Raw genomic sequence first — 12625 nt, forward strand, 5'->3', positions numbered from 1 at the left:
TCTCCTGCTGATGGACAAATTTATTTTCCTTTTCACAATTACACTTTAGGCTTCCATGAATAATCTTTTGTTAAAAAAAAAAGTGCATAGATCATTATTTTGAGCACAATGACCTTTTTTTTTTTTTTTTTTTAATCTTTTTAGGGCCATACCCATGGCATATGGAAATTTCCAGGCTAGGGGTAGAATCGGAGCTACAACTGTCAGCCCATGCCATAGCCATTGCAATGCCCAATCTGATCCGTGTCTGTGACCTACACCACGGCTCACAACAATGCCAGATCCTTAACCCAATAAGCGAGGCCAGGGATCGAACATACATCTTCATGGATACCAGTTGGGTTCATTACCGCTGAGCCACAATGGGAACTCTGTGTTTTCACTTTTTTGATGGTGTTTTTTGAAACACAAACAAACAAAAAAAAACATAAATTTTTAATTCTGATGAAGTCCAATTTATGTTAATTTGGCCACTTGTGCTTTTGGTGTCATGTCTAAGAAAACATTGCCCAACCCAAAGTCGTGACTATACACTCCTATTCTTTCCAAAGTTTTAAATCTTACATTAGCTCTGACTCATTTTGACCTAATTTTTGTGTATGATGGGAGACAGAGATCCAAACTCGTTCTTTCACATTTGGATATCCAGCTGTCCCAGTACCATTTGTTGAAAAGACTATTCTTTCACCACTGAATTGTCTTGGTATCTTTGTCAATAATAAACTGACTGCAAATGTGAGAGTTTACACTGAGACTTAGTTACATTTCACTGACCTATACGTCTACCTTTATGACAGTACTACACTGTCTTTGTAATAAGTTCTGAACTTGGAAATATAGTATGTTCTTCCTTTCAAGATTGTTATGGCTATTTCTGGCTCTTTGAATTTCCATATGAATTTTAGGATAAGTCTGTCAATTCCTGCAAAGAAGACAACTAAGATTTTGATAGAAACTGTGTTGAAGCTGTAGATAAATTTGGATAGTATTGCCTTTTTAACTATATTTAAGTCTTCTGATTCAGGACCACGGAATCTTTCCATTTATTAGATATTCATTAATTTGTTCCAATAGTGTTTTGTAGCTTTTGGTTTACGTTTTGCACTTTTGTTAAATTTATTCTTAAATAGTTAACTCTTTTTGACACTACTATTTTTTATTTTTTGTCTTTTTTTTTCTAGGGCCACACCCGCGGCATATGGAGGTTCCCAGGCTAGGGGTCTAATCGGAGCTGTAGCCACCAGCCTACGCCCACAGCCACAGCAACACCGGATCCAAGCCGTGTCTGCAACCTACACCACAGCTCACGGCAACACCAGATCCTTAACCCACCGAGCAAGGCCAGGGATCAAACCCGAAACCTCATGGTTCCTAGTCGGATTCGTTAACCACTGAACCACAACGGAAACTCCCGACACTACCGTAAATGGAATGTTTTCAGGTTGTTTACAGCAAGTATATAGATATTCACTTGCTTTCTTATATTGATCTTCTATCTTGCAAATGCACTAATTTTTTTATTCTAATGATTTTTCAGAGGAGTCTTAGAATTTCCTATATACAAGATCATGTCATCTGTGAACAGAGATAGTTTTACTTCCTCCTTTCCCACTTAGGTGTCCTTTATTCACTCTGCTGTCTAATTTCCCTGACCAGAACATCTACTATAATGTCTAACAGAGACTTCTTTTTCTTGCTCCTGATCACAGGGTAACACTTTATAAGTTTTTGGATTCAGTTTGCTTATATTATTTTTTAGGCTTTTTTTTTTTCCCATCTATATTCATAAGAGATTGGCAAGTAGCTTTTTTGTGTGTGATTCTGGCATAAGGGTAAACTGGGCTCATAGAACAAGTTGGGACATGTTCCCTCCTCTTCTACTTTTTAGAAGCATTTATAAAGAATTGGTATGAGTTCTCTCAATGTTTAACAGGATTCACTAGGGAAGCAACCTGGACTTGGCTTTTTCTTTGTGGATGGTCTTTGATTACCAATTCAGTCTCTTTAGTTGTATGTCTATTTAGATTTCTATACCTTCTTGAGTCAGTTTCAGTAGTTTGTCTTTCTAGGAATTTGTTTATCTCACCTAGGTTATCTAACTTATTAGTATTCAAGTGTTCACAATATTCCATTCATTAAAATTCTTTTTATTTCTGTAAGGTCAATAGTAATGTCCCCTATTTCATTCCTGATTTTAGTACTTTGCATTTTTCTCTTTTTTTTTTTTTTTTTTTTTTTTTTGGTCAATCTAGCTGAAGTTTGTCAGCTGTTAATCTTTTTGAAGAACCAAATTTAGATTTCAGTGATTTTTACTATTATTTTCAAGTTTCTATTTCATTAATTTTAACCTTAGCATATTCTTCCTTCTGCTTGTTTTAGGATTAGTTTTTTCCTATTTTTCCAGTGTGTTGAGGTAGAAGTTCGACTATTAAAGTTATGTTTCTTCTTCTTTTAATGAAGGTGTTTACAGTTATAAACTTACCACTAAGTACTGCTTTAGCTGAATCTTACGAGTTTGGGTATGTTGTGTCTTCTTTTTCTTTCATAAGGAAGCATTTCCCAATTTCCCTTCTTATTTCTTCTTTGACTCATTGGTTATTTAGAAGTGTATTACTTAATTTCCACATGCCCGTGAGTTTCCCAAATTTCTTTGGTTCTTTGAATTCTACTCATTCCATTGTGGGTTGGAGAATATATTATGAATTATTTCATCGTATGTACACTTATACTTGTCAGACTTTATAATTGTCTCCAGCTAATAGGTGTCACATGGTAATCTCATTACAGCTTTAATTTGCATTTCCCTGAGTTCAGGAAAGGATGAACATTTTTTTTATATTTATTGGCAACTCTGATTTCCTCTACTGTGAATTGTTTATTCACATCTTTTGCCTATTTTTCTACTGAGTTGTTTTTCTTTCACTGATTCATAGAGAATGTTTATATAACTGAATATTCTCTTTGCATTGCGTGTATTACAAATATCTTACAACCTGTCTACAGATTGTCTTCTTACTTTGAAAATGGCATCTTTTTGATCCACAGAAGATTTTACTTTTAAAATGTAGAATTTATCAACCTTTGTGTCATAGTTTGGGCTTTTTAAACTTAGAAAAATCCTTCCCTGTCTCTAAATCTTTATCTCCTACTTTTCACACTAAGAATCCTCTAACTTACTTGGATTTGATTTTTGTATGATTTTTGTATGCTGTAAATAATACAAACTTTTAGATTGCTATAACCAAATGTTCCAGTACATTTAACAGTCTGTCTTTTCCTTATTTACATACTGTTTCAATATAGAAGTGTGCCAAGCGTCTAATTTTTTTTTTTTATTTACCATCTTCCTCTTTAATTACTAAATTTACTGGGAAGATGGACCATCCTTTCTGCCTGACACACACTAGTTACTTATTAATATTCACTGGATAATGAGTAGAAATACACAAGTGGGAAATACACAGCAGTACATATACAACACGTCACGGAGGAGAATGCAGTGTCACAAGAAAAAGCTGCAGAAGTAGGCAAAGACCATAAGAAGAAATTTATTTTGTAAATAATAGGGAATCAATAATTATTTTAAGCAGAGAAATGGCACAGGGAGAAATGTGTTTCCTGAGGAATGGTAAACTTCAAAATCTGACAAAAGTAAATATTATGACAATATACAGCAACACATACCTGCTGTGCTGGAGGAGGAAGAATAAACTATTATAATACTAAGAAGGGCAACTTGATAATACCTTGTAAAGCTGAAGATATGAACATTCCACAACCTAGCAACTATATTCCTTCAAGAAACTCACACATATGCATGAGGAAATAGGTATTAGAATATGTACTGCAGTATTTTTGTAAACTTTAAAATTGTAAATGTTCAACATACATTAAAGAAAAAAGAATATGTAATTGCACAAAAATATACTATAATAACATGCAGTAGTTAAAATAAGTTAATTAGAACTATATGTATTATCATGGATAAATCTCAAAAACAATACTGATGAAAAAAGACAAGTTCCTGCATAATAATTTTCTATAAAGTTAATAGTGCTATGTTTTATTTGTAAATATACAGAAATGAGGGAAAGAACAAAATCATGCATGAAAATAACATTAAACTTAGGATAGTGGTTACTTTTGGGCAAGAAGTGAGAAGAACAAAATCAAGGCAGTATGTTTTTAGTGTTTAAAATATACAGGCCCGAAGCAAAGAGGGCAAAGCATTCTGATTTGACAAAGCTGTAGGATGCAGATATAAGTGTTCATTGCACTATTCTCCCTGGTTTTCTACTGAAGAGAAGATTACTCTGGTGGCAGTAAGGAAAATGGACTGTGTGGGAAGAAGGAAAAATGGAAACAAAGAGTACAAGCAGAAGACTTTTGAAATCTAACATGATATGAAAGCAGTAACAATGAGGATGAAAAGGAAGGAGCCTGAGAGATATTTAGAAAATAAAATCAGCAAGATTGGGTGTTAGGTCAGATATAAGAATTAAGAATGAGGTGGAAATTTGGGGTTCAAAACCATTCTCAGAAAAGTAGGTAGAAAGAGTTTTAGAAGACAGTCCCGTTTTTTTTAGAACCTCTTGAGTTTGAAGAGCCCATTCAATATTCCAACAAAGATCCAACAGTAGGCAATACAGCAAAGTAGTTAGCAGCCCAGGCTCTATCAGGTGTCCTGGGTTCAAATGCAGATTCAACCACTTAATCACATTCATTAACCATCTCAAGCCTCAATCTCCCTATCTGTTAAAAGAGATGGGAGAGTTAATAAAGATAACTATTTCCATGGAGTTTCCATGAGATGAAATTAGATGCCTGTCAAGTGCTGAGCAAAATCTTTGGCACAGACTAATTGCTCAATTAATGCCTATAACTACTATTTATGATTTCTCTGTCTCACATTTAGGACATACTTCTATATACATCACTTAGGACAATTCAATGATTCCTACCTTGGTTCCTGAAGCCTTTATTTCTACAAATTATATTGTTTTGCATATGCAGGCTTTTATAAAATTTTTAAGATGCTTATTAATGGTATACCTTATTTAAAGTTGCCAAACAACTTATTAAAGTCGGCATCATTTTCCAACTCAAGAATATTCCCTTTATTACCTGAAAATATTATACATGAGATCTAGTATTATACATGCGATCTAGAATTCCTATGAAATTCTACTAAATATATATACATTTAACCATTATCAAGTACAACACAAGCAATATGCAAGCATGTGGAAATGATAACAATAAAGGAGACAGAAACAGTCCTAACCCAAATTACAGTCTATATGTGTTTTGCTGACAAATAATTATAGCGCAGTATAATAATGTTAAAGCAGAGGACAGAGAAGAGGAACTCCCCCAGAATTTAAGTTAAGAAGAGCATCCTGGAGTTCCCGTCGTGGCGCAGTGGTTAACAAATCCGACTAGGAACCATGAGGTTGCGGGTTCGATCCCTGCCCTTGCTCAGTGGGTTAAGGATCCGGCGTTGCTGTGAGCTGTGGTGTAGGTTGCAGACGCGGCTCGGATCCCGCGTTGCTATGGCTCTGGCGTAGGCCGGTGGCTACAGCTCCGATTTGACCCCTAGCCTGGGAACCTCCATATGCTGCGGGAGCGGCCCAAGAAATAGCAACAATAACAACAACAACAACAACAAAAAAGACAAAAGAAAAAAAAAAAAAAAAGAAGAGCATCCTAAAGGATAGGGTATCTGGTGTGAAAGATAAGAGGAGTTAGCCAAGTAAGGCAGGGAGGTGGAAGCTGGATTTAAAAAAAATAGTGTCCTAGGCAGAAGAAACATCATTTCACAAAAGTCCAGAACTGACAGAGAATGTAGACAGTTTAAAGGAGCTGAAAAAAGTTTAGTATACCTGAAGTATGCAATACAAGTATGGAGTACTGAAGCATGAAACTGATGACATACATAGAAAGAGACTGGAAAAAACTTTACATCATACTCTGTAAAATCCAATTAAATGACAATGACTAAGTTCCTGGTACACACTAAACATTATTTGCCTACTGATGCTCCCCCACCTTTTATTGCCACAATCTGGAATGCAACAACACTTTCAGCAAAAAACATTTTCCATTTAGTCTTCCTTAGTTGTTTGAAAGAAGAATAGTATAGCAGAACTTCTAAACACCTTAGTCTGTTCTTTCATTTGTAAAATGGGAACAATAATACCAAGGTTTACAGGTTTGTTAGGAGACCTAAGGAGAATGTGAGGAGTTCACACTCAGAGGACATATTTCTATACATCACAGAAAAGTGCCAGGACACACATTCAGAACCTCCAAAAAAGCTACGAAAGCAGATAAGCCAAAAAAGAAAGAAAAAAAGAAAAGTGGAAAGCTTTGGTTTCATTTTAGTGTTATGAAGTAGGAATGCCTTAGAAATAAAATCACCTTATTCTCTTTGAAAACAGGTAAGACACATACATCAAAAGTGTTAGAGTAAAATTAAAATAGAAGAATCAACACTGGTCTGATGATGTGTTCATTGTTTTCCTAATATGCAAGCAATTTCAAAAAAGAAAAACTGATCTTTTATAATTCACCCTTTTCACCTGATATATTATTACCTTATATTAAAAGTCATATACATAACAAGGATCATTGGGGAAAAAAATTCTAAAATCCCATTGCCCTACAACAATTGTTTTCATTTTACTATTTCTTTTTCAAGTCTTTAAACACAATAATTTGAAGGCTTTTCCATTTCATATTAAACTGTTCTGATTTAAGACCCAGACCAAATGGATATTAAATAAGTAATGTTTCAAGAATACTCATCTTTGCAAAAGCAAAACAACAAACTCCCTGGGTACATTTAAAACAAGTCAATTTATCATAATTCAATTTACACTCAACTGTGAAGTAACACAACTGGGATTTTAAAAGATGTGTATCCTATATAAATTTCATGCCATGTAATTTTCGTCTTATTCTAATTTGTCTTACTGTCAACCCAAAACGTTTATATCTAGCGACTCCTTTTTCTCCCTAGTGGTCTCATTCAACATCAGCTTAATTCTATGAAAACTGTATTGATATTAATCTTGAATGAAAAAAATTTTCAGTGGAAAGAAAATATCACAATATTATTTCATAAAGAAAGCATCAAGCTCCATCAATTTCTTAAAAAGCAAAAAAAAAAAAAAAAAAAAACTTTGCCTGAACTATATTAAAGGAAGATGTTAACGAAATCAAATACTTTTCATACTACAGACAACTACTATTAACAGAAGATCATAAATGAACTGAAGGTTAAGCTAAATTTCCCAGGAGGAAAAAAAGCTCAGTTCAATATTAAAAGTTTATTCTAAAATTTTCAAATAAGAAATGCTTCAATATTACTAATACAAACTATAAATCCAAAGGAGATAAGAATATCTTTAGGACTTCCTACAGAGAAGGTTTTGGAGAGTTATTATTCCAGGAAGAAAAACAAACAGAAAAAAACCCTCACAGATCTTACTCAGTGTCACAAATTCTACTAAATATCTGGTTAGGGTTCATATAAATGCCCTCAATAATACCTTAATGCTTTAAGATCAATTCATCTAAACTTGCTGATGCTAAACTTTTAACTACCATAGCACAAGTGTTCCCTTCTTTAGGTGAGTTAACTGTGGCCTCTCATAGGCATGTCTAACTCTTCTTGTCTTCATCTTTTATCACGTAAAAATGCTGAGGAATAAGTAGAAAATACATTGGAAACCACATAAATATTAAAACAAAAAACCCTCCTAAAAGAGTAAGCCTGATGTTTTAAACCTTGAAATACAATATAATAAGGCAAAATCTATTTAGGTGTTTAAAATAATCTTAACTATATAATGACTGGCCACATTAAAAATATTCACCAACTCTGTCAATCAATCTTTGAAGACTATGGTAAATCTAGGCATAAAACAAGCAGTCTCATATTGCCTTTGATACCAATTAATCAATTTATTTCAATTGTTCAATTAAACTTCTTATGTAGAAATGGCTCAAATATGTCCTTCAGCTTAAAGCTGAACATCTTCCTTCATCTTCAATATCATTAGTTTCAATCTCTAGTAAAAACCTACCTTTGAGGTTCTTTGAAGTTGATCACCAACATATGTTTTACGAAACTGATCCAAGAACCACAGAATTGCAAGTTCTATTTTCTCATTAGAACACTGAGGCAATCCGGTATCCATTAAAGATATAAGCTGAAAAACTCTTTTCATGAAGGGAAAAAAAAGCTTCAGTAAAAATTCTTAGAGAAACATTAAAACATTTACCATCAATTTTATATAATACATAATCACTAAGAAAAGTTGAAAACACAAACGTTTATAAAGAAAATATTTTAAAAATCATTTGAGAACCTACTAAGAGGTACTACAATTTGATCTAATCCCTTCTGAACTCACATTTATTATTTTACTAAATATTTATATGTAAATACTTATGGAGTATATAAATATATAACATATACATAAAAATCTACAATTATAAATACAATATAAACATAGATACTACCTTATATACTTATGTATATATAAAATAATTTAGTAAAGGAAGAATGATATTGAATGTGTATTTTACTCTTTTATTTCAACATATTTTCATGTAACTATATACTTCAGGGTCACAAAAAAATCAAGAGTAACACTCATCAAGCTATTATCACTTTCTTAATGAGTAATAAAATCTTACCTGGAACCAATTACAAGATGATCATAACCAAATCAACTATTTTTAATACAAATATGCAACTATTGCTATCAAAAATCATAAATGAACTAAAGGTTAAATTTCCTAGAGAAACAGCTTAATAGAAAAGCTTAGTATAGAGTTTTCTGCCCCAAATCCTATTATTTAGCTGTTTTCATTAAAATTTTCCAGTGAATGGCTGCCAAGTGACTGGTGCTAACAAAATAGCCATAACAATCATTTTCAGAGACAGAGGAAGTTCTGGAGGAAATGGCACCTTTTTCTCCTTTTCTAATTGCAGGAAGGCAGCAGCTATGCTTAGCTCTAGCCACTCCCTTCCATTTATGCTCACAAGAACATAAACACACACACACAGTTATAGTCTGTGTCTTTTCTGAGATTTTTTTAATGTATGTATAGGTAAATATATATTCTCTTCCCAACTCCTTTACACATATGGAGCATTCTATAGTTATACTGTTAAACGTGGCTGTTTTCATTAATAATATATTTTACAGATCTTTTCATGTCAGATACAGTTTCCTTATTCTTTTTGCAGCTGTTTAACATCCCATTATATGAATGTACCATATTATTTTCAAGCCTTCCCCTATCGATGGACACTAAGGTTATTTACAATTTTTTGCTATTACAAAAATGTTGCAATTAACAATCTGGAACACATCATTTCACACATGTACAGTTACAATATATATACTTCAAATATACTTCAAAAAGTCAAATTACTAGCTTAAAAATATTAATTTTATAATTTTGACAGTTATTACCAAATTGCCTTCCAAAGAAATCAAAATAATTTATACTCCTATCATCAGTATATGAGAGAGTCTATATACATACAGATAATTCAGGGTGTATTAAACTTTAGAATCTACCAGAATCTGAAAAATGGCATCTTAGTGAAGTTTTAATTTGATTTCTCTCATGAAGTCAAATTTTCTCCATGTTTCTAAAGCATACATTATGTCTTTTTGTGTGACCTTTTTGCCCATGTCCTTTGTTGATTTTTTCTATTGTGTTTTTATTGCTAATTTCTACAAATTCTTTATATATTAGAAAACTGAGCCCTTTGCCTTTGATTGAGATGTAAATATCTTCCCCCATTTTTTCACTGGTCTCTTGATGTTGATTATAACTTTTTAATACCATGCATAATTTTTTCTTCTTATTCAGAAAATCTATCAATTTTTTTGCTTGTGGATTTTTGCGTAATAATGAAGTCTTACCTGAATCTGAGGTGTTTTTATGTTTCATCTTTTTACATCTACCTCTAGGATATATTTAAACTTAATCTTGACCATATCTTGTGAGATATGGATCAACATTTTTTTCCCAGAGGTCTACCCAGCTGCTTCAATATCACTTCTTTCTTGTATAGTTTATCTTTTGCTCACCATTTTGAATTATCCTTTATCATATATACTAGGTCTGTTTATGCATTTATATCACTTACTGAATCTTTTATTTTATTCCACTGATTGGTCTCACAAAATATGTCTTGCCCAATTACTTTTTACCTAATCTTTCAAAACATTACATAATATTAAGGCCATGTCAAATTTTAATGATCTCATTTTGAATATAAAGTTACATTTCAGTGAAAAACAACTGCTGTCCTCTTCCCTAACTGCAAAGAGTTCTAAGGCCAAAATGTCTAGGTTACAGCAAATTAACTTTAAAAAACTTGGTCTTATTGCTGAAGTGTTATGAAATACTATTTGGACAACTTTTACTTACTAAATATCATTAAAATTCATGAAGGAAAACTTAATAAAGATAAAATTTAAGAATCAGATTAATAACCAGGTTTGTTTGTTTGTTTGTTTTACCTAAGAAGATGTGTTTTTTTCCTCTAATTCTGAGTAGGGACAAAGCTGACTTTTAAAGTCTGTGTGTTGGTGAATGCACAGACTGCTGAAGCAATTTTCAGTTAAACACACACACTAAACTTTATCCCTGGATCCAAGTGATTTTTCAAGTAACTTAAAGCATATCTTACTTTTAAATTCTTTATTGAGTAGACCCACCCCTGTCCTATTCTAGTTCTTTGTTGATTCTATGCAATTGCTTGTTTACTTTTATATCCTTTTTATAGTATACATCCCACAAATCTGAAGAAGACATAAAACCAAAAGACAAGTTTGCTGGGGTGGCTTTACAAGTGGGGTGGTGAAAAGGCAATGACATCCCCAGTAGAAAAAGAAAGATTTCCCAGAAAGGTACATGATCCATTTGCCAAACCAGCTTTGATAGTTGTATAAGAAGTTCAGATACAAGTGCTTGAAAGCCAAAATTACATTTGCTGAAATAACACATCTATTTCTAATGTGTTTAAATATATATATACATTATTTACATATAAATATGTACATTATATTCTAATATATTTATTTCTCTCTCAAGCAAAATTCCAAGGCAATGCTCTAGGACTAGTTGGTGCTCCATGGTATATCAGAAACTCAGGTTTCTTCTGTTTTGTTGTTATACCTGCCTCCATTCACCCAATCACTTTTTGGTCTAAGATGACTTCTTCAGCTCCACCCATGTGTATAAATGTTATGCATACCATATTCACTTACACTCTATTGCCCAGAACATAATCACTGAACCATACCTAGCTGCAAGAGAGTCTAGTAAACCTAGCCTTTATTCAGGTGGCCAATGCCAAGCAAAACATTTCAAGTATTCTATTACTTCAGAAAACAAAAAGAAAGATACAGGACAAACAGTTTCTATTGCAGTGCCTTTCAAAAATTTGTGGCCACCTCCAACAAATGCTTAAGACCAAAGCTTGTATTTTATATACGATATTCACTTCTGGTCTCAATTTACTGTCCTACATTTACATTTTACCTTTATCTTAAATTATCTTTGGGGCATAGAGGGAATAAAAGGATAAATACACAATTAAATAATTTTGATCCAAGTATGATATAAGCACACCATTTCAAATGCAAAGAAATGAATTCTGGACAGTCAGCTATTTTATATTTCCCTGAATATCCAATTACATAACTATTCATTCAGTCAACAAATATTTGAGAACCTATTATGTGGCAGGTATGTGTTAGGAGTTCAGAATACAACAGTGAGCAAAACATATATATTCTTAGTCATCTAGAAATCTATAGCCTATGCAGAGAAAGACAATAAAACAAGCACTTAGAATAAGGAATGACAATTGCTATAATAAATATAACAAAGAAATTAGAATTCCTAATATTCTAGGATGGAACAGAGCAAAGAGTGTGTTGAGAGAAAGGAGAACGCATGTGTAGCTCTTTAGGCACAGAAGAAAAAGCATGGCTCATTTAAAAGCTGAAAAAAATTCAATATGGGTATGAAGCAGTCTGTGGCAGGGGATGAGGCTAATGAGACAGGAAGGACCCAGATCATGAAGAGCCTGATAAGCCATGCTGCCTTTAATCCCAAGCGCAATGAAAGTCATTGCAGAGCTTAAGGAGAGCACAGATAAAATCAGATCTATATTTTAGAAAGCCAGCGAGGAAACAAGATGTCCATTTAAAACTGCATGAATCCAGGTAAATGATGAGAGGATGACAACAGGGATGACAGAAATAACTGGACTAATTGGGATAAGTAGAAGGTAGAACTGACAGGATTTCATGACTATACGGATGCTGGGGGGAGAAAAAAGAAAAAGTTAAGGAGAACTCCCAAGATTCAGGCTTAGGCAGCTGAGTGGACAGTGAGGAAATACGTGAAGAGAATCAGGGTTAGGAGTAGATAGAAAAGACGAGTTTAATTGTAGTCATTGAATTAGAGGTACCTGTGGGACAGAAGATGCAAGTCAAACAGTTCAGTACATGTTTGGAAGTCAGACGACAATAATTTTAAAACAACATAGAATCACTGAGCAATATCACTGAGTGATATCTTA

At 33.1% G+C, this 12625-nt stretch overlaps 1 protein-coding gene across 5 annotated transcripts in view; it reads right to left on the reverse strand.

Annotated features, from left to right (window-relative positions):
• Nucleotides 1–12625, reverse strand: part of RANBP17 (RAN binding protein 17) — a 324083-nt gene that overhangs the window by 231702 nt on the left and 79756 nt on the right. For 4 of the 5 annotated variants that reach the window (XM_085001775.1, XM_021076682.2, XM_021076681.2 and 1 more), the window contains one exon: nucleotides 8091–8226. In XM_085001775.1, coding sequence (XP_084857901.1) covers nucleotides 8091–8226 — 136 coding nt within the window. Of the gene's footprint in view, nucleotides 1–3524; nucleotides 7705–8090; nucleotides 8227–12625 lie in introns of those variants that run through there. The other variant, XM_085001776.1, reaches the window with a different exon arrangement.

Source organism: Sus scrofa, chromosome 16 (assembly GCF_054392235.1).
Source record: "Sus scrofa isolate SSC_HxYL_T2T_F1_AM1 chromosome 16, Sscrofa_HxYL_maternal_Yorkshire_Landrace_v2.0, whole genome shotgun sequence".
Lineage (NCBI taxonomy): Eukaryota > Metazoa > Chordata > Mammalia > Artiodactyla > Suidae > Sus > Sus scrofa.